The 27631-nt window shown below is 50.3% G+C and overlaps 2 protein-coding genes across 4 annotated transcripts in view; both read left to right on the top strand.

Moving 5' to 3' along the window:
- COL16A1 (collagen type XVI alpha 1 chain) overlaps positions 1–5293 on the top strand; it is a 50597-nt gene extending 45304 nt beyond the window's left edge. For all 3 annotated transcript variants that reach the window (XM_088790862.1, XM_088790863.1, XM_088790861.1), the window contains 7 exons: positions 842–877; positions 1463–1507; positions 2454–2642; positions 2996–3062; positions 3795–3971; positions 4140–4217; positions 4907–5293. In XM_088790862.1, coding sequence (XP_088646988.1) covers positions 842–877; positions 1463–1507; positions 2454–2642; positions 2996–3062; positions 3795–3971; positions 4140–4217; positions 4907–5109 — 795 coding nt within the window. In that variant the 3' untranslated portion in view covers positions 5110–5293. The remainder of the gene's footprint in view (positions 1–841; positions 878–1462; positions 1508–2453; positions 2643–2995; positions 3063–3794; positions 3972–4139; positions 4218–4906) is intronic.
- Positions 5294–11532: 6239 nt separating this feature from the next.
- PEF1 (penta-EF-hand domain containing 1) lies at positions 11533–27433 on the top strand. Its single transcript, XM_088790860.1, has 5 exons — positions 11533–11685; positions 19654–19957; positions 23984–24139; positions 24623–24766; positions 26435–27433. Exons 1-5 carry the CDS (start codon positions 11662–11664, stop codon positions 26662–26664), a joined length of 858 nt encoding a protein of 285 aa, XP_088646986.1. The 5' UTR covers positions 11533–11661; the 3' UTR covers positions 26665–27433.
- The last annotated feature ends 198 nt before the right edge of the window (positions 27434–27631 follow it).

Genomic DNA, 27631 nt, shown 5'->3' with positions numbered 1-27631 from the left:
ATCTTTCAAAGGTTCTAGGCAGGTGAACCACATCAGGTGGAACTTACTCACAGTCTCAGGGATGAAAAGTTTGCTGGTAGAGCTGAGGCAGAAACACAGGTCTCCCAGCCCGCAGGTCAGGGTGCTTTCCACCAAAGCAGACTTTCTTCTGGGGCGCAGTATCAATGACCCTGGGGCTAGTGGCCTGGAATGGGGTGGATGACTTCAGCAGAAGTGATCGGTCAGCCCATCTGCCAAGAGGGCCGAGTCTCACCTCCCCCGGACTCTTATTCCTGCCTTGGATACTGGGCAGGCAGGTCCCTCCAGCCCTCCTCACTACCTGCCTGCTGGGTCAGGAGGCTCCAGGACCCCTGGATGAATCTGCCAGGTTGTTGATGAATTGCAATCACAGATTCCTCTTCCCCAGCATCTACCAGAAGCAGGAGGGTGTGGCCCGGTATGTAGCCCTTCTGGTCCTGGGGACGCAGCAGGCTCAGGCTCCCCTGACCAGATCTCTGGTTCACACCCTCATTCAGCAAACTTTTAGCTTATACTCGGAGTCTGAGAGCATGTGAGATGCTGTAATCTCAAGCAAAGAGCTGGGAGGCACAGTCAGCTCTTCCTTTGTAGGGGGACAGCCTGGAGCCATCAGTGTGGGACTTGTGGACAGGGTGGGAGTGTGTGTGTGTGGGGGGAGGGGGCGTCTAATTTTCCATGCCTGTGCCCAGAATGTCCAAGGAGAAGGGAGAGGATCATGGCTCCTTGGTGGAACGGGGTCTGGGCATGCCCAGTGGGCAAGGTGAGGCATGTGACATCAAGCTGGGTTGGCGCTTGTCACATCTTTATTGCTCTTACTCCCCAGGGTGAGCCTGGTGCGGATGGTGCAGCTGGCAAAGAGGTACCGTTGCGCTGGGTTTGTTCTTTTCCCGTGGGGATGCTGCTGCTTGCTCCTTGCTTTGCCTTAGCCCCTTTGTTCATTCAGTAACCATTCCCGGTATGCACCGACTGCCTCTGTCTGGATGGATATACAGGAAACTAGTGTCCATGTTGCTCTGTGGAGAGGAATTGGGGGGTAGGGGATGAGGATGAGAGTGAGACTTGTTTTGCACTATTTTTTTTAAACCTGATCAAAAAGAGACAATAATAATAAATTCCAAACAAGCATTTCCGGGGCACCAGTTCTTGCCAGGTCCTCCAGTATGCCACAGACTGGTCTTTCATTCTGACTTCTCACCTCTTTGGTCTGTAACAAGGGACCCAACTAATATAATCATACAAGGCCATGCCCTAGGGGACATCAGTCTTCTTGCCAGCTGTCAACCCTTCTGTTATCAGGGAGGCTGTCATCTTTTCTCACACAGAGCCCAGCCAGACACAGTCCAGGGGACTGAGGCTGTGGAAAGTGGTCCTTTCACAGCATCTACCTCCCCTGGGTGGCTCGGAGATGCTGCAGAGACTTGACCCCTGACTTGTTTTCCTCTAGGGACCTCCTGGAAAGCAGGGGCTCTATGGACCTGCTGGTCCAAAGGTGAGTGGGCACTGGCTGGGTTTGAGAGGGGAAGCTGACAAGTTGGTTAAGCCCCGCTCCAAGCAATGACTTAAGTCATGGAGGGGAAACTCAGGAAAGCCACTGGAGAGGGAAAAAAAAGTGGGCAGAACTTGGAACAACCTTGTCTCCGAAAATTTATCATGTGGGACTGTTCCAGGGTTCTTAACTATGGTGGGGAGAGTGGAAATCGCAAGTCCATTGATTGATTGATTGATTGACTGATTGATTGATTGATTCATTCATTCATTCATTCATTCATTCACTCTGCAAGCATCCACTTGATCTTGCTTCCATTCTGGGCCCTCTGTCCTTGTTTTGGGTAAACAGAGGTCCCTGAACAATAGCTGCTCACTTAGTCCAGTCACACTTACGCTAGAGCATGGCAGATTGCACAGAAGATTAGACACTGTGGGATCAGAAGGAGGGAGAGCCCAACTCAGCTTGGGGTCAGGGAAGCTGCACAGGAGAACAGGAACATTTCAGCTGAGTAAGAGAAGCACACTGGGTACAGAGGAGGGGAAGGGCTTTCAGACAGGAGGACTAAAACAGTATGGCCAACTCAGAGAATTATAGCCAGTGAGGTCTGGAGGGAGGTCTAAGGGCGGGGAGATGAGTCTGGAGGAGATGTGATCAGAACCACATTATGAATGGTCTTGGATGCCTGGCCAAAGAATTAGGCCTTTATTCAGAGGGCAGTTAGGAGCTGTCAGAATTTCTAAGCAGGGAGTAACACCACGAGAACTGTCTTCGAGGACTGTCCTGTGGGCAGTGAAGTAGGGCAACCAGTCAGGATGCTGTGGTCACAGTCTAGAGGGAGATGCTGGGGTCCTGGGTGGGGGATGGAGAGAGGGGCAGATGCTGAGATATCACGAGGTAGACTTAATAGTTCTTGGCAATGCTGGACTGTGACTTCCTGTCCTTATAGGGTGATCCAGGACCTTCAGGACAGAAGGGCCAGGCAGGAGAAAAGGGAAGAGCTGGCATGCCTGGTGGGCCTGGCAAGAGTGGCTCCATGGGCCCTGTTGGGCCACCAGGTCCCGCAGGAGAGAGAGGCCACCCCGGATCTCCAGGGCCTGTGGGGAGCCCTGGATTGCCTGGGATGCCTGGCTCCATGGTAAGGCAAGGCTGGCACCCGCCAATACTGCCTAGGCATGCGGGGCAAGCACAGACCATTTTAGAAGCTCCTGCTGGCATTCTGCAGGAAAGAGCCTGACTCCCAGGAAAGAGCTCTTCACTGTATGTGGGAGAGTGGGGGGGGTGGGTGTGGAGGGTTGGGGACCCTCTCCAGAAAAATGCACTTATGCACAAATATCTTGTACCTTTCAAGGGGGTTAGGATTAAGTATCTGTGGGCGGCTCCTGGGACCTTTGCTTCCCTCACCATCCTTTATTTCCATAAAATCTATTCGTAGGGGAGAGCACCAGGCTTGGAAGTATAATTGAGGCAGGTTTTCTTCTCTTTCCTCAGGGAGACATGGTGAATTATGATGAAATCAAGAGATTCATCAGACAAGAGATCATTAAAATGTTTGATGGTAATTGGCAGCCGCTGGGTGGCAGTGGGTGCTGCTTGCCCTTCCCAGCTGCTTCTCTACTCTGCCCTGTCCTGGTCTCCTTTTCCTTAAAGCTCAATATTCCTACCCCTCACTCACCTTCCCCACCCTCCACTTACAGGCGTATGTTCAGTTAGACTTCAGACCTTCCTTGTCATCTGCTCTGTTCAGAGATAAAATGATTCCCTCCTGCCCTCCCCAAGCCCCCAGTGGAGCAAAGGAGACAGACAAGAAAATTGACATCCAACGAGTCTGCATGAAGTGAGCTCTAAATAGAGGGGCAAGCAGCCACTGTAAAATGGCTGGTGTGGTTTCATGTTAAGCATTTTTTCGTGTTCATTTGCTCATCCAGCATTGATATGTGAGGGACTGGGGAAAACATGGATGCTGTCCTCAAGTGGCTGGACATTGTGAACGGGAAGCAGACCTAGAATACCAGGCAAGGAGTCTGGACTTTAATCTGAAGCCAGCGCTGAACTCTAATGAAGGGTGCTGGAGAAGAGAGATGCTGGAATCAAATCTGTACTTCAGAAGGATCACCGTGGAAAGCCATGTGGGGGCCAGGGCACGGGAGACCACTTAGATCAATCCCCATGTTCCTTGCTCTGTGAGAAAAGGCAGCTTCGGACTCCGTGTTGGCAGCCTGTCTGCGGCATCTGCAGTCATTCTGAGTCCCTGGGGTGCCCTGTGACCTGTCCCTGTCCTTTCTTACAGAAAGGATGGCTTACTACACCTCCAGGATTCAGTTCCCCATGGAGGTGGCGGCAGCTCCGGGACGACCAGGCCCCCCAGGGAAGGACGGTGCTCCCGGCCGGCCAGGTGCTCCTGGATCGCCCGGGCTCCCTGGTCAGATTGGCAGAGAAGGACGGCAAGGCCTGCCGGGAATGAGAGGTAGCTCTGCCCTCCAGCTCCCGAGGTGCACATGTGGCTCTTTGGGGCACACGAGTGTTGTTTCGGTTGTGAATATATCTGCGTGTTTGTGTGTTTCAAATAAGTTGACTGGGTGTGTCATTTTTCTGCTCAGAGATAGGACTTCTCCTTTTCTTTCTTTTGTCCCAGGATTGCCCGGTACCAAAGGTGAAAAGGGGGACATTGGTGTTGGCATCGCAGGAGAAAATGGTCTCCCTGGCCCCCCTGGTAGGAAAAACCAACATTTGACACCATGAGTCTAAAGCAGTTGGAGCTTTCTTTATGCTCCGTCTATAACACAGTTGTGTGGAACCTCAGATAACTCCAGGCCTGTCAGCTGACATTTATAGTAACGCGACTATGTGCAAGACCAAGGCATGTGGGAGGGAGGGAGGGAGGACCCAGTGCCTGTCTTCAAGTCCTAAACTGGGCCGGCAAGACGCAGCGGAAGACTTGGGCCAGATGTGGTTGGGCCAGGGAATGGGGGTTCAAGCCCTGCTCTGTATTTGTATGACCTTGATGAGGTCACTTAAGCCAGGCTGCATCGCCTAAGATAGAATGACCACAACCTATGACCTGGCTCTGAGACCCGCTTTTCCCACTTACCACATGTGCAAACTCTCTGAGCCTGTGTCATCTACAAGATGAGCTAATAGTTCCTTTCTCACGGAATTGTTGTGAAGATTCAATAAATAATGCATGGAAAGCGCTTAGCCTTGTGCCTGGCACATGGAAGCTCTCAATAAAACTAGCCAGTAGTGTCGTTATTGTTAAATTAATGAGAGGGTCAGAGCAGGTCTTCATGAGAACATGTAACCTGCAGAGTATTCAGCAAATGTATTCTTTACCATGACCATTATTTCTTTTCTCGCGATCTGGGTCTCCTGATTTTGCTTTTCTGACTCTCCCCTCCTTAGGCCCTCAAGGTCCTCCAGGGTACGGCAAGATGGGTGCGACGGGGCCGATGGGCCAACAAGGCATTCCTGGCATCCCTGGCCCCCCGGGCCCCATGGGCCAGCCGGGCAAGACTGGCCACTGCAACCCCTCTGACTGCTTTGGGGCCATGCCAATGGAGCAGCAGTACCCACCTATGAAAAGCATGAAGGGGCCTTTTGGCTGAAACCACCATCTCCGTTAGATGAAGGACTCCATTGGAAACAAATGGCTAAAACGTACAGGACTCTGTGATGGGTTGTGAATGTTTGGTTTTTTTAATTGCTATTAATATTTTTTTATCAATAAATAAAAAAACAAAACTATCTGCAATCCCACTTCCAGTGGGATTTCTCTGGTGCTACAGCTGATCTCCCTGTCATCCTCCTTTGTCATTTGGTCCCAGGGTCAAAAAGGGCATTTCCTTCATTGTCTGTGGTCAACCAGTGGAGTTGTGGGGTGCTGCTGTATAGGGTGCCCCCTGCTTAGCTCACCTCACCTTTCCAGATGCTTCTGAGTCATCCTTTGGTCCTCTGGACTTTGTGTCCTACCCTTCATGGCACTTGTCAGAGAAGGGACATCACTCAGCCTCTCCCCACGAGTGAGCCAAAAGCAGTTCTGAAGGCCCCACTTTCAGCTCATAAAGGCCGCTCCCTAGTTGCCTCCCTAAAGAAAGCAGTGTTTGGTACCCCTCCCACCCTTTTCATTTCTTGAGTGTGACCCAAAGTCAATTCAAGTTGCACCTTGGGAAATGCCGCCCGGTGCTGAAGTGTGTTGGTCTGCCTGGCAGCACCTCCAAGCATGCCGTCTCTTCTTGCTGCTCCAGTAATTCTGTGATTAGAAAGCCTGTGAAACAGGAGGAAAGATAGGTTCCAGCCCCTGGCCTCGGCGACCAGGGAATGCTTCTCCAGGAAATGAGATGGAACCTGCTGGCTGTACTGATGCATGGCCCTGTCACCAGCTCTCCTCGACTGCAAATGGCATCTTTTGCTATTCTTTGTTATTCTAACATGTGCGGTGTTTTTCCCGTACATCTTAGCCTAGGCCTTCAGAAGGAACAGAGTGCATCAGTACAAAGGGGTCACGCCAAGCCACAATCAGATCTAAGTTTATGGTCCTCAAAGTCTACTGGGAGTCAGGTGATCTGTCTCCTGTCTCCTCCACATGTAAAAAGCCTAGGAAGAAAAAAAAAGGGGGGAGCAAGTTGATTATAGAAACATTCTGTCTCAAGCTCCTTCTTTCTCTGCTTTTCAGATTTCGTGTCCTGAGGGGCTGACCGCCCTGTGAGAAAGCAACAGGGCACATCCAGAGGGACTTCCAAAGAAAGTCTTTTAACTGGCCCCAGTTTTCTAGAAGGTTTTTTCAAGTTGGATAAACTTCAAAGGGATCACAGAGCAGGCTCAAAAATGTGCTTGGGGTCTGGACACTTACCCAAAATGCCTGAAGCCTTCAAACTGGCTGTCAAATCTCTCCAGAGCTGGTATTTCCAGCACAGTTGTGAAAAGTCCCTTCTCCAGTTGGGCCCCCCAAACCGGGAGACCAGCCTATTGGTGGCTTTTCAGAACCTCTGCCCTGTTTTGTTTTGTTTTGTTTTTTCCTGCCAGGAGCAGAGAGGTGTGCTATGGCCAGGGGAATGAAATCAGGCTGACTCCTTAGCATGCCTGAGTGTCTCATGTGATGTGTTTACGTGCAGACAAAGAAGGAGTCAAACTTCCTTTACCTCTCACCAGAAATTCTCAGTGAACTCTGGTTCTTACATGAAATATTACAAAGCAAGCACACCACTTTTGCCTTGAAGTAACAGCCAGTTTTGGGCAGTAGATGAGGACAGATGTTAAAGGGCCAGCTTCCTCTTTCAGCCCATTTTCTGTGAAGTGCTAACGGATGATGAGCCTCGTGACAAGGAGCATGCTGGCATGAGTAGAAAGAGCAGCAAGGACCAGTTGTTAAATCGAGCAGGTTGTCTTTGAAGGCCAGAGGGGGAGAGCGCTATGAGGGAACATCAAACTCATCCCCTTTGAGGGCCACCCAGGCACTGATCCTTACAGAGTAAGTGATGCTTTCTTCACTTTGTTCCTGAGTCAAATTCACACTACTCTTTGGGGTTTTTATGACAGGCTAGGTTTAAGCTTTCATGATTTGAGTGCTTGTCTCCCTGGAGTTTGAAATTGCTGTATTTTCTTGGACCATGAAGAACCAGATGGAAAGCTGAATTTTATAGTCTCTTCTATTACTGTGGTCAGCAAAAAAAATCCATGGAGTTTGCTCATAAGTTCAGGGACTGGGCAAGCTGTAGAGAAAGGAAGGAGGGGCGTAGGCCTTCCACTTCTTTCAGGCAGCTCTCTCACATTCCTGCCCTGTTAGTCTTCTGTCTTCATTTCTTAGTGTATTCCAGGCTTTTAAGGCAACACACAGATCATTCAGATTGGCAAAGTCTAACTTGATGAGTCCATTTCCTCTTTCTACGTCGTGCTGGGAACTGTACTAGGCTCTGGGGATTCAGAGGCAAACTAGCCAGAGATGGTTTCTGCCCCCACAGTGTCTACGGGGAGAGCAGACAGTTCAACAAGCAATTACAATAAAGTGGGATGATGGGGCCGTACCAGGCACCAGGGGAGCACGGAGCCAAGGGACTGAACTGTCTCGACAGGGATGGATGTGGGCAGAGGGAAGAGCACGTGCCAAGGCCCGGAGATGATTGAGCACGGCCTGCTGAGTGATGAGAGACAGTGCAGCGTGGCTGGAATGCAGGGTGTAAGCAGAGGAGACAGTGGGAAGCAAGGGTTTTCTTCGTGGGTGTGCCGAGCCAGGTTTGCCTAATGGGGAGTTCATTGGTGACAATGTGAAGAACGGACTGGAGGGAGGGTCCTTAATTTGAGAAACCCTCTACTCTATTGAAAGATGGAGAAAAGGCTGCTGCATATTTATTCTGCAGAGGAAAATCCCAAAATGTGATGCCTTCTGGAATTTAAATCTTTGTCACCAGAATTCAACAGGATCTAATTTAGACTCTTCGCATGTGGTCTGTTAACCCCTTACCAGACTAGATCTTTTTGTTGTTGTCCTGAATAGTTTGTTGGAATAGAACGTATCAGTGCACTCACCATATGATTCCTTAACGGAAGGGGAGCGTGGCCAAATTGCCGTGTCTGTTGTTCTCATTTTTTCTGTTGGTTCTGTGGAAACCGGCAAATGACACTCTGATCCGCAGCATCTAACTGGAATTTAAATTTTGAACTGGTTCTCGCTGGAATCAGGATTAATTCCATAATAATTAGGTGAATGTTGATCTTTCTTCTCAGTAAGCAATACTGGAGCTTGGTGCTGAGCCAGGATGCCTGTGGGGAATGATGTGTCTGGGGGGGGGGGGGGCGATATTTTCCAGTGGATGAGGCTTCCATTACCAAGCTCTGCCTCACTTCTACTGGGTCAACCACAGGGCCTCCATGAACTCGGGGAAGTGCTCTGTGCTCTAAAAGGGCTGGAATCCAAGTTTTCATCTTTGGCTAAAGCTGAAATAATAACAGGAACCTCCCCACCCACCTCTGTCTGCTTCAGGTAGTTGAAGTTTTGGAAATGACTTGATTGTTTTTCAGTCTTTGGAACATCCTCGCCCCCCTTTTATCCAGCCCGCTCCAAAATAAACACACCTGGGCCTGCTGCAGTTCCTCAGAGGCGCAGCCCTGGACTTGGCTTTGGCTGGTCTCTCATGTCCTCAGAGATGATTTGGATGCCCTTGGCCCCAGACAGCACAGACATCCAACAGACTATTCTCCTAAGAGCCTTTTATGGGCAGAGGGGGTTGGGGCATGAAGTTCACATAAGAGTTGAATCCTCAGCACGTAGACAGAACCTGGCAAGTAGTGGGAACTCAATAGGTTAATATGTTTGTGGAATAAAATGAGTATGCGTCATATTATCCCAGTTTGCAGGCCAGGTGTCACTATTCTCTCTGCCAGCAAATATCTCTTGACCTTCAGCCCAGACCACAGGACTTCTCCCTTTCTGAGATTTTGCAATTCGAGTCCACCTGTTTTTTGTATGGGGGGTGTGTGTGTGATTTACAAAAGTAAAGAAGACAAGATCTTCTAAATACTAAGAACTGAGTAGTTAAAAAGATTGTGGACCTGAGTTCAAATCCTGGCTTCTCCATTTATCTTTTTGATAGTAGGGAAATCACTTAACCTCTCTCAGCCTCAGCTCCTCATTATAAATAGGTAACAGTACCTTCTCAAAGGATTGTGTGAAAATGAAACGATGCATTGTACTTAGTACAATGTTTGGCACCTAGTAAGCATTCAATACAGAATAATAACAACAAATACAACAACAGCAATTAGTCACATTTACTGAATTCATGGCAGGTACTGGTCCAGGCACTGGGGATAGAGGAATGAATAAGAAAAGGACAATCCTACAACATACTGTTAAACTTTAAAGAGGACAATTCAAGTAGTGACAAGTATTATGAAAACAATACGACATAGTGCTATAATGGAGAACAAGAATGGGAGGCAAGCAATGCTACTTTAGATGTAGTGTCAGGGAATATCCCCCCAAGGAGGAGATATCTAAATTGTGACCTGGATGGCAAGGAGGTCTCAAGTGCCAAGGGAAGAGCATTCCAGACAGGGAAGAGCTAATCCAAAAGTCTGAAGGTGGGCATGAGCTTGGTGTGTTCCAGGGGTGGAGATCAGGCCAGCATGGCTGGAGTGAAGTGAGGACAACAGTGGCAGGAAGTGAGGCTGAAGACGCAGGCAGGGTCTTGGTCATAGGATGCATTTAAATTTTATCATTAGAGTTACAGGAAGCTTCTAGAGGACTTTATTTAGGAATGACATTATCTGATTTACATTTAAGACAATCACTCTGGCTGCTCTATGAAGAATTGAGCGTGGGGGAAAGAGTGAAAGCAGGGACATTGAAAGCAGGGAGGCTATTGTAATGACCCAGGCCACAGATGACCGTGTCATATACCAGGGTGATAGTGCAAGCAGGGAGAAAAGAGCAGATGTGGGTCTATTTTTGAACTCAAGCAAATGGAAGTGAGAGAGTGTGTGGAGTAACAGAGGCCACACAAGAATGCTCCCAGGGTTTTTTGACCTGAGAGACTGGGTGGATTTTTCTGAGATGAAGGAATGGGTTTGGGAGAACTCTTATACAAGGCAGGCTGGAATATAGCATAGTGACAGCACCAAGTGCAAAGGGAGATAGGCAAGAGAGTGGCTAACTCTGGAGCTGGTGGGGAATGTGGGAGGGTTAGGTGGACAATGGGATTGGAACTGAGCTTTGAAGGACTGGAGATGGGGAGGGCTGCTGGTCCGGTGAAAGGAGTGTTTTGAGCATAAGTCTGGGAATAAGCAGAGACAATAAGCTCGTTTTTCAAGTCTCTACATATTTGTTTCTGACAGCTGAGGAAACTGAAATTCAGAGGGGTTAAATAACTTGCCCAAGGTCATACAGTTAGAAATTGCAAAATCAAGATCCTCACTGCAAAGCAAGAGTGCTGAATGGTGGAACTGAACACCCGATTACAGAGTGGAAGACGGGCTGTAAACATAAAATTGGAAAAGTGAAGGTGGGTCAAGTTGTGAAGGGCCTGGAGTGTCAAAATGAAGAGGCGGGGTCTTATTTGGTAGGTATAGATGAAGAGGAGCCAGTGTAGGCTGTCCAGTGGGCAAACAGCATGATCAGCACTGTGATTTTGGAAAGTGCTTGGCTAGATAGACAGGCTGGAATGGGTAACACCTGATAACACTATTCATTTATTTTTAAACAATAGTGTGTCAGGTACTGTACCAGGTACTGAGGATGTAACAAGCTAAACCAGACAGTCTGTGCCCACGTGGAAGAACTTAACATATTAATCAAATAAGCATGCGAACAAGTACAGAGCATGAACCACCAAGTGGCAAGTTAAGTACACGAATGTGAGTTCACTTAGTAACCAGGATTTGACCTACTGGTTAACTAGTAAGGCTTTGACCTACTGGAGACTAGTAAGGCTTCATTACTGAGAACTGGGCATCCATTGATCCCAGTTCTAGGCCACACTCTGTCCCTAACCCATCGTGACTAGAGCAAGTCACTGACTCTCTCTGGACCTCAGTTTCCCCATTTATGAAAGAAAAGGCCCTACAGATGATCTAATTTTCCTCTCCTACTCCGATAGTTTGGGACTTTCTTCTCCAAAGACCACAGATCCCACCCCAAAGCTACCAACTGGCACGTGGTGTCTTGACATTAGAGCAAAATACTTCGGCCATTGCCGTTATCCTTTCCAGAAGGGCTCGGCCTGTTCCCCGTTGTCAAGGTAACCACCTGGCCCCCTCCTCCACGGGAAACTTGGAGTGACGACAGCAACTACGTCACTATCATGCCATCCCACTTGCCAGGTTAAAACATGGCCACGGCTGCAACACCGCACCCAAGCTTCTCACTGAGTACCCGGGCCTGACAGCCCTGGTGCCTGCGCTATCGCAGGAAAGGGAGGAACAGCCACGCCAGCACAGCAAACAAAATCTCCGGAAACTGCCACCCTACCCTTAGCTCCTCCCGCCTCTCCCCGAGGCATCTGACCACCGCCCTCAACGTCACTTCCGTCGAACCATGAGCCCACGATTGACAGTCGCGGCCATCCAATCAAAAGAGAGCCTGTCCCCAGGCCCTGTGGTGGGGGGTGGGGGTGGTTTGAGACCGGGAAGCCCTGCCCTCGCCAGCGTGTGACGTCAGAGTCGCCATGGCCAGCTATCCGTTCGGGCAGGTGAGTGTGTGAGGGGCGGGCGAATCCAGGCAGGGGTCTCTGAAAGTCCAGTCACGGAACCCCGGCTTTGCTTTCTCCCCGCTTTCTCTGTGTCCTTCTCACGCTGAGGTCTTGCGCGGGAGCGAAGGGAAAAGAGATGGTCGGTCGCTCCCTTCTCACGTCACGCAGGACTGCACGTCTAGGAGGTCGCGTCGCGGCCCCTTTGACGTGGAGCACGTGAGGATTTGGGGATCTTGGACCCCACAGACTCAGGCTGGCTCGGCCTGGCCCCCACGGCTCTCGCGGGGGCCCCGGGAGAGGTCATCAACGCCAACAGAACGTTTAGAGCCCTGGTCCGTCGGTGTCACTTGGGGCGTCAGATAAAAATACACCTGTGACATGCTGCATCCGAATAATCAGGAGAATCTGTGGCTTTAGCAGGCTCCACAAGTGAGCTTGTTTGACTACTGACTTAGTGCAACACCTCCGTTTCACACATAGGAAAAATGAAACTCAGAGCAGACAGAACTTAATCTGAAGGCATCAGGCAGTTAAGCAGCAGGCCCCGGACCTGTCAGCCAATGCGTCTTCCCCACTTGCTCGCCCTTCTTGATCCAGCTAGGAACACCACAGCAAGGTGACTCTGTGGCCAGAGCCCTTTGTGGGATGACAGAAGGACAGAGTGATTAAGTACAGTTTGGAGTCAGCAAAGCGCATACCTTGGCTCCTTAAATAGTTTTGAACTTCCCGCACAAGGTGTTTTGCCTTCTGATCTGGAGTTTCCTCCTCTGTAAAATAGGGCCAAATAATAGGGTCTACCTCACAGAGCTGTTAGGAAGAGTGAAGGGATGCTTGTAAGCCATTTGGTACTCCGAAGGGTGTAACAGGTGCTACCTTTTAGTATTTTGATTTTCACTAGATTCCTAGAAAGTCAGTGCTGAAAGGGCCTTCAAAATAGTCCCTTCATTTTAAAAGGAGGAAACGGCCCAGAGAAGGCTCCCGAGTTACCCAGGATCACACTGATTTAGGAGTTTTTGTACACAGTATTTGGACCTTCATTATCTCAGTCATGAAGGCCTGTAGGTCTGATAGCAGGGAGTAGTACCCCCAATTTATGGCTGAGGAACGAGCCCCAAAAGGTTACGTGGCTTGCCCAAGGTCATACATAGCAAGTGAGGGGATGAAGACAGAGCCAGAACTTAGAACTCGTTTCACTGCATACTTAGGAGAGGTAGGAAAGAAAGGCCAGCACTGGCTGGAGTTAGGAAGTATAACCTGGCAGTATTTCCCAAGCTCCATTCCATTTCCTCAGTCTTGTGATATGTTAACAGGTATTGCTAATAAAGGTGGATTCTGTGGTTATATAAGTTTGGGGAATACTCTGTTAAATACAGCTGGATAAGTTTGTTTATCACAGGGTATCTCAGAATTCTTAATTTGTTAATACATTATAAATATAACAGACAGGGATAGAATATGCAGTGTTTCTTAAACTTACTTAACCATGGAACCACCCCCCACCCCCCCACCCCACACACTTTTTAGTCTGTTTTTTAAATATCCGGTCCCCTTTTGGTGACACTGGTGTTCCTGAGAACACAGTTTGGGAAACCATTGCCATAGTGCATGATTTCTCAGTGGATGAGCTGCATCAGGGCTTGTTAAAAAAAAGGACACTTTGGGATTCCACTTGAGACCTGTTCTGCGCCTGGAAAGGGCCCAGGCATCTACATTTTAATAAGCTTTTGGAGGTACTTTGTATGCGTCCTAGAAGCAGTGGCATATAAATTAAGAGCCTGAACTTCCAGGTTAGACAAAATGGGGCTAAAATCCTAATTCTGCTACTTAATAGTTATCTGCCCTTGGACAAATCATCGAAGGGCTCTGAGCCTCAGTTTCCTACTTGTAAAAGGAGGAATAATACCTCATAAGGCTGAAATGAGGATGAAATATGGTAAAGCCGATAGGGAGTTTGGCATGTTACTAATACATAGTGTGTGCCAGTGCATGGTGGCATAGCTCTTCCTGCTGATTGCTGTTATCATGCCATGCTGTCTGGGCTTATGCTCAGTGAACTATTGCAAAGGAGCACAAAAGAAACATGTCTGGAATAGAACAAATGCTTTTGTTCCTCCATCATGCCTTTGTCCACCTGTCGAGACCCTGGTCCATGGTGTCCCAAGAAAGGAAATGGGTTGTTATACAGCACCAAAGGCTTCTTAGGGCCACTTCCCCTCCCAGCTAGTATGTAGCCCTGGAGGATTCCATCCTATTTTTAGGAATCAAAACTGTAATTGTCCACTGTCTCCGGCCCCAGGGTCCTCAAGCATGAATTGGGTGTTGGAGTAATAAAACACAAGCGCCCTTTGGTCCTGTGGGGAAGCCAGCCTGATGGGTTTCAGTGTTTAAGAGCTTGGTCTCTGAGGCCAGAGAAATTTGGGTTCAATTCCCTGCTCTGCCATTTCCTTGCAGAAATTTGTTGGGAAAGTCAGGCTCAGTTTCCCCTTCTTTAACATGGGGTCATAAGAGTGCCTACCTCAAGAGTTAAGATTCAGTGTGAAGATTAAATGAAATAATCCATATAAAATGCTTGATCTGGTGTTTTGGCATATAGTAAACACTCCAAGTGGAAGAGTGATACAGATGTATAAATTGTAAAGTCAGTGTGATAAGTATTAAAGGGGAGTAAGTATAAGGTGCTAGGACAGCATGGGAGAGATACCTAACACAGCCTCAGGGGGAGGAAGCCTTCTTAAAGGAGGTGACATTTAAGCCCCAAGTTGAATCTCCAGTAGGAGTTAGCTGGATGAAGAAAGAAATGGTATTCCAGTAGAGGGAATAGTATGCACAAAGGCCAGGAAGCAAGTGACAGAGACCAGTATGTCGGAGGAATGAATTTAAGGAGATCTTTCCAGTTGCTATAAAGAGGGGGAAAGGGGTAAGAAATGATCCCAGACAGGTAAGCAAGGATCAGATGCCATTTTGGGGGAGTGTGAACTTCGTCCTGCATAGTGGGGGAGCCACTGAAGAGTGTTCTCTCATTTGTGCTTTGGAGCTGTTGCCACGGGGCACCGTGAGAACGGGTTTAGATTTGGAGGGAAGGTCCAGGAGGTTGCTGGCTACGTGGGTCTGCAACTCAGGAGAGATGAAGCTGGAGGAGAAGAGGGCACATTTGGAGCGTCAGCACAGACGTGGTCATTGAAATCTTGGGCTAGCTGTTGGCTCACGCTTTACTGGCTGCAGGTTTCTGGTCTTTATGTTCGGAGGCTCGGCTGGTGAATGTCCAAACCGCTCCTTGTCTTGTGATTGTTTAACTGCTTAGAAGGGGCTCTAACGTTCTCCAACGGGCACCTGAGGAGGAGCCCCCGAGTACAGGCTTATCTTAGCAGTGCAGCCTGTTCTCTTCCCCATCAACCTCGGACCCCTCTGAGCTTCACAAGGGTCTTGGAGGTAGAAGAGTGAGCTGTCAGAGCCAAGAGAAAATACAGGATTTTCTGAGTGGATTATTTGGGATGGGGTGAGCTCCCCATCACTTGCAGGAATGCAAACAGAGATTCCAGTATCGACTGAGAGGTTGGATTGTAGGATCTTTGGGATCTCTTACAATACTGTGGCTCTCAAATTGGGTCTAGGTGCTGGAGTGAAAAAAGAAGATTCTTCTGAGTTTCTCTGATTTCTGAGCTTGAAGCCTCCAAGAGAGCACCTAATCCAGCCCTCCCCCTTCCACCCCTTCCACTTTAGAAATCTATCATATTTGACAGATACCTTTAGGACAGCCCCTGGCACTGGCATGTGGTGGACACCCGCTCATTTACTGAGTAAACACACAGAAGAGGGCAGTGGAGTGGAGTCGTGCAGACCTGATTTGAATACCACCTCACCCGTTTCACCTGCGTCATCACGGGCACAGTATTAAACTTTTTGCATCTTAATTTCTCATCTGTAAAATGGGAATAATAGCACTTACCTCAGATCATCGAGAACCAATTTAACTGGAAGTGTCTAGCAGAACCTCAACAAAATGTTAATTGCCCCTCCCCCACTCGGATATTTCTGTGATCCTTTGGAAACCATGGTTACTGAACTCTTCTTGCGTTTTTTTTCCGTTTCATGCTCTTGTATTTATCAGCATGAAATGCTCTTGGAAAATCTCTGAAAATGGTTGGCAGCATGGAGTAGTATAAAAGAACCTGGAGGCAGGAACTCTGGTTTTAATTTCTGACTCAGACCTTTCCTAACAACTCAGGGACCCTGGAAACTACCTTTCCCAGCCTGGATGCTGCCTCAGTAGGTGATTCCACTTCCTTCATCTTCTTGTGCAAGCTAGAAACCTGAGTCATTCTAAACATGCCTTTCCTCACTTCCCCCTCCATCTCTTCCCTAACTTAATTAGTTGCCAAGTCATGTCTAGTCTCTCTCTGAAATAGCTTCAGAATCCACCCCGTACTCTCCATTTCCAAGTCTGCTATCTGGTTCAAGCCCCGCCTGCCCAGTGCCCCGTTTTCTGCCTCCCCCGCTAGCTCATCCTCCACACCGAAGCTGGCTAATTCTCTAGACAAGGCTCTGATCGTGTCCCTCCCTATTGGAAACCCTTCTATGGTGCTCTGTTTTCTCCAGCATAAAGCCCAAACTCTTTAGTATTTCTTTGTTTAGGGATTTGTGGAGGTTTGCAGGTGCCGGGCCCTGTGCTGGACCCTAGGGGGCCATGATGAATGAGGCCCAGTGTCCACCCCTGGGGAGGAGAGCACAGACGGACAGAAACTGCTCCAAGACCCCAGTGTCTCTCCAGCTAACTGAAATACAGCAGGAGAGGTGCTTGGACGAGTGTATAAAGAGCCTGCCTTTCTGAGTTCACACTTGTTCTTGCCCCTGACCCCTGCTTTTCAGCCCATTGCCTGACCGTGCTGTGCTCGCTCATAAGTCTGTGCCTTTGTCTCTCTTCTCCCTTCTCTTTGGAATGTCCTCTGCCTTCCTTCTGGAGAAGGCCTGTGCATCCTTCAATGCCAGCTTCAGTATTACTCCTGCCTCCTCCAGGAAGCCTTCCTTGATCCACTTCATGAATTTATTCATTTTATCGCTCATTTATCATTCAACAAACAGAATAAATCCCTCTGCCCATGCCTCCTTGATAGCATTGAAGTAGATTTTTCTGATGGCGCTGATCAGAGTGTGCCATAATTATCCAAGGGCTCCCCAAAGATAGGCCCTATTTAGTTTTGTGCCCCTACACCTAGCACAGAGCCTACCACAATATTGTTGCTTGGTAAATGCTTGCGGAATGAAGTCTTTCTAACTGTAACTGTTGTGCACCTCAGTTTCTTCATCTGAAAATAGGCCTACTGATACCTTCCTTTTTTCTGTCAGAGGATTGTTGGCAGGATTCTGTGTTTGTGTATACATGAGAATGCTTCGTGAGCTGTCCACAGGAGGGTTTTTATGCAGGGCGGATAGGAAAGGGTTCAGTTGCTCCCCAGAATGTGATAGCACTAAGGTCAGAAGAGCTGCCTGGCAGCGCCTGCTTTGTTGGCCTGGGGCATTTCCCTGGGGGAAGGGCTGTGCCTTCAGTGCTCAAGGCCAGCTACAGTTTATGGCTTAGTTCCCAGGCTTATTGTGGAGCGGCTACTTCCTGGCTTGGTGTCCCGCCTGTTCTATGGGTGTGCCCAGACTGCAGAGTCCCCACCCCCTGTTCTATCCTACGCTGGAATCCTGTGCCCTGTTGCTTAAGGAAAGAAGGCTGTGGCCAAAGGCAGTGGGAGTCATTGGGCTTGAGTGTGGGGGAGGAGTGATCTAGCTCTGCCCCTGCCTCCAACTCTGTGACCAGACTAAGTCCCTTCCCCTCTGCTGCCTCAGTTTCCCCATCTGTAAGCCGAAGGGGTTAAGTTAGGTGACTGGCCTCCTGGGCACCTATCCCATCACCCTTTCCAATTCCTTGGGACTCTTTTTTACCCTCCCTGACTTCACCCTCTCTCCTTTGTGGTCTCATGGTATGTGGCTTATGCGTCCATTTCACGCTGTTTTGTTAGATGTTACAGAGAATGTTTCCATACCTATCCTGTTAACTGCTCAGTCAGAATGTTTCGCTCTCCTTTGTTCCCCCACCCCGAGCTTACCTGGCCCAGGGCTTTGCTGTAATAATTAATGTAGCAATAACAATTGCAGCTATGATTTATTGATCACTTGCTTTATGCCAGGCACTGTTGTAAGAGCTTTCTTGCCTTGTATTAATGGTGGTCAAACTGTCTTTTGAGTCAGTGAGGGTTCTGCCGAGCTCCCTCACCATCTAGCAAGGGAGGGAGGGGCCCGCATGGGTCAGCTCTGGAACCCCCACCTTGCTTCAGCCAGAGCAACGTTCTTTTATCAGTTTTTAGAATTTTATCAAAAGATTCTTTCGCTAAAAATTAAGCCAACTGAATTTGCTGCATTTGTTTCTTATAATCTACCGAACAATTCAATGAGGAAGAGATTATTATGTTCTACTGTGAGGAAACAGGCCCAGAGAGATTAAGCCACCAGCCTAGTTAGGAGCTCAGCTGGTGAGAGCAGCGTTTGGAATTGAGATTGGCCTGTGAGTTCACTGTCTGTGAGGAGTCTTGCTACAAGCCGTGGCGGCTTCCGGAGCAGAAGCACTCCCATCATGCTGAGCGGGGAAGGTGGAAGGGCCTGCTTCCCTCCCTCACGAAGCCTCCCTTCCCTCGGCAAGCAGACCCTCCGTAGATGAAGTGTAAATCTGGCCTTAGTCTTGAAGGTAACTGTCCCAGAAGCTACCAAACACAATAAAAAGAGGAAGTCCAGGCTCTCAATGGCTAGGCCATTGGGGTATCTTGCAAGTTGATCTAGAACATTTCTAGATGGGACCATCCTCACAATGCTCAGGACTGGGCCCAGCTGCTCTTTCTGTGCCTTTGATCTCAGCCTGTCTGCAGATACGATGGGGGCTACGCTCTCTCTGCCAGGCCTTTTGCTGGCCATGTAAGGAGATGGAGCTGAACACTGAGCTTCAAGGATCCCTGGCTGGAGGTGTAGGGACGTGGACGGGAGACGGAAAGCTCCCCTGTATCCTCTGAGGTACGAACGGCCTGAGCTCCGCGGTCACACGGCCCGCCGCACAGTCTGGATATGCGTTTCCTGTTCCGTAGAAAGGTGCTATTATTAATAGTTCACGCGCATTGAGTGCTGACTCTGTGCCCGAGTCTGTGTCAAAATGCTTCATGTGACTGGTCTCATTCCATCCACATACCCACCAGGGAGGTTAGTGGGCACTGTTACTATTCCCACTCCAGAGCGTAGGATATCGAGGCCTAGAGAGGGTAAGTCATTAGGCCAATTAGAAGCTGGCAGAACCTGAACTTGAACTGGTCCTTTTGACGCTTAACCATTGTACTATCTGCCTTGAGAATAGGGTCTTGCCTGCCTGTCTCACGTAGCCATGAGTGAGGATGAGGACATGATTTTGCATCGTGAGCTAGAGTAGGGTAAGGAAGACGTGGTAAGGGTGAGTCCATACTATAGATACATCATTTGTGACTGAAGAGTGTCAGGGGCGTGTGGCGGAGATCACTTTTGCACATGGAATTCTGTGGATGGAGATGAGGGGACCACAGGGTGAGGATTTGGAATTCTATTTGATTCATTTGTCAACTTGTTCATACAATAAATATTTACAGAGCATCCGTTTTACACTGGGGGCTGGGGATAAAGTGGCAAACCAGACATGATCCCAGCCCTTGTAGAGCCCTCTTGGTGTGCAGGGAAGGGGAGCCAGGAGGGTAGGATTCCAGCCCCGACTGCAGGTCACTGGTGTGACCTTGGGCAGGTTGAATCTCCTCTAGAAGCCTCAGATACCCCATCTGAATAATGGGGTCATAATTCCAGCCCTGCCTATAAGATCATTTGAAAGAATGGCAGTGGCAGTGCCTTATAACTGTCAGGTGCCATACTGTGGCTAGTTTGTGGTCTTATCCGTCTACTGATAACTTGCTTTTCTTGCAGGGCTGCCCAGGAGCTGGAGGACAAGCGCCCGGAGCCCCTCCGGGTAGCTACTACCCTGGTGGAGGGCAGTATGGCGGCGGGGTACCCCCTGGTGGTAGTTATGGAGGAGGCCCTGCCCCTGGAGGGCCTTATGGACCACCGGCTGGTGGAGGGCCGTATGGACACCCCAGCCCTGGGGGGCTCCCCTCTGGAGCTCCAGGAGGACCATATGGTGGTGCAGCCCCAGGGGGCCCCTATGGTCAGCCACCTCCAAATTCCTACGGTGCCCAGCATCCGGGGCCTTACGGACAGGGACCTCCTCCAGGTAAGCAGGGATCTTGGGCTCCGGGTTCCTCTGACCTTGTCCAGGGCCCTGTGGACATGCAGACAGCCTGTCTCTGGCACCTTAGCCTCTTGCTTCCAGCTTCAGCTTGCATCAGCAGAACGAGAGTCTGTTAGTTAGCTTTGCTATGGTAACAATAACTCCAGAGTCTCTGGCTTACAGCAACAAACATTTATTTCTACTGCTTGCTCACACTTACTTACTCTTGCTTACATGTCAGCAGCTGTGGGTTTGGCTGCTGAGGTTCTGCTCCACATGTCTTTTCTTTCCAGGATCCAGGCTGGAGGAGCAGCCTTTGTGTGGGATATGCTGTTCTTGTGGCAGACAAAAAAGAGCAGGAGAGCTAGCAGGAATGCATGGTGCCTCTTAAAGCTGCTTTCAAGGACTTTATGTTACTTCTACTCATGTTCTGTTGGCCAAACCACATTCCCTGGTCAAGCCTGACAGCAATAGGATGGAAATGGATACTCCTTTCAGGGAGGGGCTCTGCAACCACCAAGCAATGGAGAAGACGTATAATGCTCTTATATGAAGCGGGGTGGGGCCAGGGAGTAGAGATCAGCAAATAATCAGAGATAGTCATAAAGTCTAGCATAGGGAGAAGCCCCATTTCTGTGTAAGGGAGACTGACCAATATATGTAGAAAGGCAACGTAGTGTAGTTGTTGAAAGCTTGGGCTTTTGAGATCAGACTGCTTACTGACCTGACCCAATTACTTCACCTCTTTAGGCCTCAGTGTCCACATCTATAAAATGGGTGAATGTCTACCTCACAAGACTGTTAATAAGGATTAAATGAGAAGGTGCAGGTAAACATGGGCACATGGAAGGGCTTAATATTCTGTGAGAGGACTCGTTCTGGGGCATTACGAGGTATTAGCAAAGAGGTATTCAGCATTTCATATGCTAACAGATGTGGCAAGGGCCTTACCGCTGAGAGATGCTGAGGCAGGCAGGAGAGTTAGGGGGTGAGATAGGGGAAGGATAAAGAGCAGAGATACTAAAGGTGAGGTATTGGAAAAGATGGGGGGGTGGGGAGGGGTCTTGGTGATTCAGTGGAGGCAGAGAATCTTGGGTGGGGGCCTTGGGCTCAGTAAAACTTTCTGAGTGGTCTCAGGGGGTCAGGGAATGTGAGTGCCCAGTCCCCTGCTTCCTCCCAACTCATCCAGTGAACCATTTCACAGTATGCAGTTCCCAGGGGACCAGGCCAGCAGCACGGCAGCCTGGAACCACTTTGATGCACCTGAAGTCCTCCAGGGAATGGCACTGCTGGAAAGCTGTAGCATCGTAGCGTACATACATCCCCAGGCAGGAAGCCCTGAGAGAGATGTGCAAACCTTGGCGGTTCTAAACATCGTGAGCCGTAGGATTTATCTTGTCAGAGTCCAGGGCTTCTGGCCGTTTGCTTTCAGCTCAACAGCTGCATGGTGGATTGCCTCATCCTTTTCAAATCTTGTCTCTGAGCCTACATGAAGTCATTGCAGGGAAAGGAGCCCCTGGCTGTGAGGCTTATCCCTCCAGGGCCTGAGAGGAGAGACCATCTCTGGGGCTGCAGAGGACAGATGTGCCTCAGGCCCTTAGCTGCCCACCCTCTGCAGCCTCCTCTCGCCTGACCACCACTGCCTCCACTCCAGGGCAGCTCGGGGCCCCCTGGAGCAGTACCCCTTAAAGCAGGAGCCATGTCACCTGCATTGGTCATCTGGGAGGCTCCGCCTGAATCCAGGATCTAAGGTTTGAGCGCTACTGCTCTGCAAGACAGGTTTGACCAGTAAAGGTGCCCCACTACCCACAGGTAAGATCCTAGAGGCACTTGAGACCCGAAGGGCCTTTCCAGCCTCCTCACCTGCATCGCCCCTCCCGTCAACCGAAGACGCCTTGGAGTAGTCTGAACACGCCCTGTGCCTCTGCCACGTGCTTTTTCTTCGCCCCGCCGCAGCTCTTTTTCATCTTTTCAGACCCAGTTGAAATATCCCTTCCTCGATGGAAATGGGACTGCACACATTCCATGCCCTTTGCCAAAACTTTCTTTTGCTGTTATTTCATTTAATCATCACAGCCACCCTGGGCAGTAGGTCCATTTTAGAAATAGGAGAATCAGTACTCAGAAAATTAAAGTTTGTCTGAAGTCGCACAACATATCAGAGCTCTTCGCTTCCAGAGCCTGAGCTCTCCCAGGCAGCCTGCAGCCTGCAGGGACCACATGTTACAGAGACTCTCCTAGGGAACGTGGCCCTCTGCCATGGCAAAACTGCTGTTCTAGGAAAGGAGGTGGGGTCTGCCTGGATTGCCCATCCAAGGAGGCCAGAATAGTCCCTCAGTCAGGCAAACCCCTGGCCTCCTGGGCAATGGTTTCTGTGCTGCCAACTGCCTGTGTGAAGGAGCCCTTTCGGTGGCAGTTAAGTCAGATTTGGCAATACTGTGTAACTGGCTTTTTCCTAAACTAGACAGTCTTCTGTGCTTTTCCACTTCCATCTCCCACCCCTTCCTCTGTCCCCCAGCTCACCCTGCGTGTCTTTCCAAGTGGATGATCCTCCTGACAGACACACAAAGCTGCATACATACTCCTGACAGACACACAAAGCTATTTGAACCATGACAACAGCACTAATAATCAGCCGTTATGTGGTGCTTAGATTGTGCCAGGTGCTGATTTAAGGGTTTTCATATATCTTCACAATAACCTTATGAAATAGATGCTATTGTGTCCTCATTTTACAGATAAGAAAACCAATACACAGCGAACTTAAATAACTTAACCCAGGAAGCAAAATGGGGGAGCTGAGACTTGAACTGAAGCTAACTCGAGCGTGAATTGAGCATCTTCCCTTTCTGTGTCTGGCTCTGTGCTAGCCCCTGGGGATTCAGGGATGAGTTAGGCTGGGATCCAGCCTACAAGTTGCTCCAAGTCTAACCTGGAAGGTGGTAGAAAAAAGCATGTACACAGTGGCGTGAGCAGGGCCATAAAAGAGAAGTAGAAAGGAGCGGAAGGAGGCCTGTCCAGGGACAGAAGAAGAGGAAGGCTCTTTGGAAGGAAGAGCATTTCATTTGGGTCTTGAAGAATGGATAGGAAATGGATGCAAAGAGATGAGGGAGAAGGGGCTCGAGGCAGAGAGAACAGGGTGAGTAAAGGCTGTGTGGTGGGGCTGTGCAGGTGTGGCTAAGAGCGAGTGGAATGTTTCCTCTGGGCTGGACCAGAGGTGTGAGGGGCACAGTGGGAATAAAGTGGGAGAGGCAGACGGAATGGACCCCATTGTTGCGGGGGCAGGGGGGGCCTGGAATGCCGTTTTCAGGATGCTGGGCTTTACTTTGTAGGCAGTGGGAGCCTTTGAAGAGTTTTGAGTTGAATTGGGGGGAAATTGGTGAGAACAGTTTAATTTTACAAAAGTTACTCGGCAGCGGGTGAAGGGTGCTGGAGAGGAGCTGTAAGGATGACGTGCCTGGGCTTTTTGATTTGTTACAACAGTCCCGGGCAGAAGCGTCTGAACCAGGCCAGGCGCAGGAGGAGCAGAGAGGAGGAGGAGATACCTGTGTGGGAACTGGCAGAACTGGGCAGCTCTCTGCCCGTGTGGGATGAGGAGGAGGCAACGATGTCTTTAGGCAGATTTGGCGATAGGGGTGCACCTCGCACATCGCGGAGGTGCGGGGGAAGGAAGGGGGGAGCTCCGTGGCACCCGCACTCGGGCAGCTCCCCATAGAGTGTGTCCACTCTCCACTGTGCCAGGACATCAGACCTGCTTCCCACCCGGAGAGCTCCCTGCTGCTGGGTCTCAAATACTTGTCTCTGGGCTGTGCGTGTTAGGTGCTCAGCAAGCATTTTGTGTCATCAATCTGTGGGGAAGAGATCATCTCTTTTGAGAGAATTCTTGGTGGGGAGTGGATTTGTGAGGCTTTGTGGGTAGGAAGAGCCAGGAGTCAGGGAGGCACTGAGACCAGCCCTCCCCAGCATTTATTTCTGTGGATGAGCCTTGAGCCCAGCCTCTGACTTCCCCGGTTTGCACCCCCCCTGCAGGTGGCGTCCCTCCTAACGTGGACCCTGAGGCTTACTCCTGGTTCCAGTCCGTGGACTGCGATCACAGTGGCTACATCTCCATCAAGGAGCTGAAGCAGGCTCTGGTCAACTCCAACTGGTCCTCGTTCAATGATGAGACGTGCCTCATGATGATAAGTGAGTATTGCCTGTCCTCGTGCGCTCAGGCTCGGGCAGAACCACCTGAGGTGACAGTAGGTGGATGGGCAGCCGTGCTAAGGAGAAATCTTTTGGCCAGGGAGGATTTCAGGCAGGAAGCTGGGTTCAAGATGAGCTCCCTTGGGCTGAGAGCTCTTTCCCTTACATCTTTTTTCAAGTGCTGAGTCACAGGCTAACTCAGTTTCCCATCCTGCAGAATGCTCTGGTAGGAGATGGCAGGGACGGGGTCAGCTGCCAAGCCTGCCAAGAAAATGCAATTCTGGCAGGGGTGGGGCTGAGGGTGGCCAAGGGTAGGGGCTGGTGTGGCACTTGATGAGGATATGGTGTGGCATCTGGACCTCAGGCTTGTGGTTCTGTGGAGTCTCCTACTCCAGCCTGGGGAGAAGGGCTGCCTCAGTGGTACCCGAGGAGCCTGGGCCCTCAGTCTTAAAGCCGTCCTTCCCTCCTTTCCCCCCCCACAAGACATGTTTGACAAGACCAAGTCAGGCCGCATTGATGTCTACGGTTTCTCAGCCCTGTGGAAATTCATCCAGCAGTGGAAGAACCTCTTCCAGCAATATGACCGGGACCACTCGGGATCCATTAGCTACACAGAGCTGCAGCAAGGTGAGGGCCACGGTGGGACTCAGTACACAGGCAGAGCTAGACTTTGCTCTCTACTCCCTATGACAGAGCAAGGGCTTTTCTCAACTAATGCTGCCCTCAACACAGGCCCACTCCCACCCCTTCTGTGACCTGGCTGGGGCATTGAGCCAAGATCCAGGGCAAGGAACACGTACATCCAGGATCAGGGCTGGACTCCTGGCGATGGGACTCCTGGCAGGGCTAGGTGGGACAGGCCCGGCCAGCAGGGGCCGGGGGGGTGGAAACTCAGCCGCCCAGGGCACTTTGAGACCAGTATGTGTGGCTTGCCTGGCTCTTTCTCTCTCATTTCTAGTATGCAGCTGCTGTAGAGGGCTCAGAAAGATGGTTTCTGTTGCCAGCTCTGCTAGAAGGCAGTTTCCTTCCCGACTCTGGGACCCAGGCCACTCTAAAAGCTGCAGTTGGGAAGATGCAGTTGAGGCCACAATTCCAGGTCTGGTTCCAATTTTGACCAGAGGTTGGGTGGTTAGTACGAGGGTGATGAGAACCTGCCGAGGAGCTTTGCCCCCCGGGCTGGAGAAAGGGCTCCTCAGAGAACCCAGCTCCTTGCCCTGGCCATGGATTTCAGTCAGACTTGGGAGCTCTGGATGGAGCTGAGCTCACCATATCCACACCCTGGGAGAACGGAAAGGAGATGACCTGTACTGATCACCTACTCTTGTGGGGTCCTGTCATGGCTATTGGTAAGGGTGATATTATCACAGCAAAAGGAATATGTACTGAATGAATGCTTGCTATGTGCCAGGCACTGTAATAAGTACTTTTCATCTGTTTCAGGATTCGTTCTCCCCATGATAGGTACTGTTTATCATTCCCCACCCGTAGGTGAGAGTTCCTTATGATGGCCCTTTTACAGATGAGAAAACTGAGGCTTAGTACAGGTAACCTGCCCAAGGGCCACATGGCAGAAGGGGAGCTGAGAGTCTAGCCTGAGCTGGTAGATTCTGCAGACAGGAAGGAAGGAAGCCTCCCAGGGAAGGACGGGCAGAGCATGCTGGCTGTGACCTTGGAACTGCCCAGTAGCCTTGCCTGGGGAGATGACGATGATTTTATTATTTTTAACAAATAATACTTACTGAGTGCTTATTCTGTGCCAGGCACTGTACCAAGTGCTTTTACGTGGTTTCCTTTCATCCTTACTGGAACCTACGAGATAAGCATGATCCCCATTTAGAGATGATAAGACAGAAGGTGAGCAAGGTGACGCAACTTGCCGAGGAGCTGTCCTGAGTTCAGAGCGGTCCCGGCCCCGTCACCCCTGTGCTGTGCTGCCTCTGCTACCGCCCTGGGCAGGGTGGTCCCAGGGCGCTCAGGCTTCCTTCTGTAATGCAGATGACTCAGAGATGCGCACACATGCCCTGGTGTCATTCTGGGAGCCCCACGGGTCCCTGACGGAACAGACAGTAATGGCGATTGGGAGAAAAAGGGATGGGGCCTTCCAGCTAAGGGGAGCACCCACACAGAGCCCCTGCTGTGCTCCTGCCATCTCGGACAGATCCTCAGGCTTTCTGTCCTCCCTGCTCCGGCGCCGATCCCCTCAACGTCCCTTGAAGTGCTGTGCTCCGTGGGGCTGGTTGGTGGCTGTGCTTACGACAGGGTTTTGTGTCTCCTCTGTGTGCCCCTCCTCTCCAGCTCTGTCCCAAATGGGCTACAACCTGAGCCCCCAGTTTACCCAGCTCCTGGTCTCCCGCTACTGCCCGCGTTCTGCCAATCCTGCCATGCAGCTCGATCGCTTCATCCAGGTGTGCACGCAGCTGCAGCTGCTGACCGAGGCCTTCCGGGAGAAGGACACCGCTGTGCAGGGCAGCGTCCGGCTCAGCTTCGAAGACTTCGTCACCATGACAGCTTCTCGGATGCTATGACCCATCCCATCTGTAGAGAGTGGCACGCACCAGGGGACCTTTCCTGACTCCTTATAGTGGGAGAAGCATGTGGGCCTCTCCTTTTCCTGCCCCTCCTAGAAAAACATTCTCCTTTGCCTGATGTAGCACGGTTCCCTAAGAGGGCTAGGAGTCCTGTGCCATAGCCACCAAATAGTGGGGTCCTGGGCCAAGGCCACACAGGTAAGGGCCTGCCCTAAGGAGAGGACGAAGTGGCACAGCCTTGCAGCAGGAGCAGGAGATGCCAGTCATTGCAATGGAGTTAGTGTCTAGTCGGCTGGGCTCCAGCCTCTGGCTTTCCCTTCTGTGCCCTGATGCCAGTGTTGTGTTCATTGGCCCCTTACCGTTGGTACCTGTGTTCCCTCACCCATGCTATCCCGTCAGATGAACCCAGTTTTTCCAAAGTGGAATCTGACCAAGCATGAGAGAGATTTGCCCAGGGGACCAGTGGCTTGGATCCCACCAGCCCCACCCATCTGTATGTGTTAATTTCTGGCTGCCTGGGGACTGTCCCAGCTCTGGGAGCTTGGACAATCTGCTCTCTGGGCATCTTGGGCCAGGCTACTGCCCTCTGCAGCTCAGACCCCTCACTTGCCCACCATTCTCTGCGTCCCCAGGCTTCAGTCCCCAGGGGACAGTTGTCACCTCCCACTGCCAATGCTTTTTTTTTTTTTAATGTTTTTTTTTTTTATTTGGGGCCAAAAGTTCAGTGAAACTGTAAGCTTCAATAAAAGGATAAAACGCTGCTCCACATTTTCCATCACACCTTCCCAGCTACAGGTTTATATGCTCATCCATTCAGCCACTCCTTTATTCTTTCAATCAACGAATGTGTAAGTACATACTATATACCATGGTGTGCAGAAAGAAGCAGCCCAGGGGGCCATGGTCTATGTGAGGCTGCTCTCATTTACTAGGGTCAAGTTGAAGGGTGTGGACCTGGGGTCAG

This window comes from Rhinolophus sinicus, chromosome 14, assembly GCF_057876585.1.
Source record: "Rhinolophus sinicus isolate RSI-liver-muscle chromosome 14, RSI-T2T, whole genome shotgun sequence".
In the NCBI taxonomy this organism is placed as follows: domain Eukaryota; kingdom Metazoa; phylum Chordata; class Mammalia; order Chiroptera; family Rhinolophidae; genus Rhinolophus; species Rhinolophus sinicus.
The sequence above is the reverse complement of the archived record's forward strand: the minus strand, read 5'-3'. Positions and strand labels throughout refer to the sequence as shown.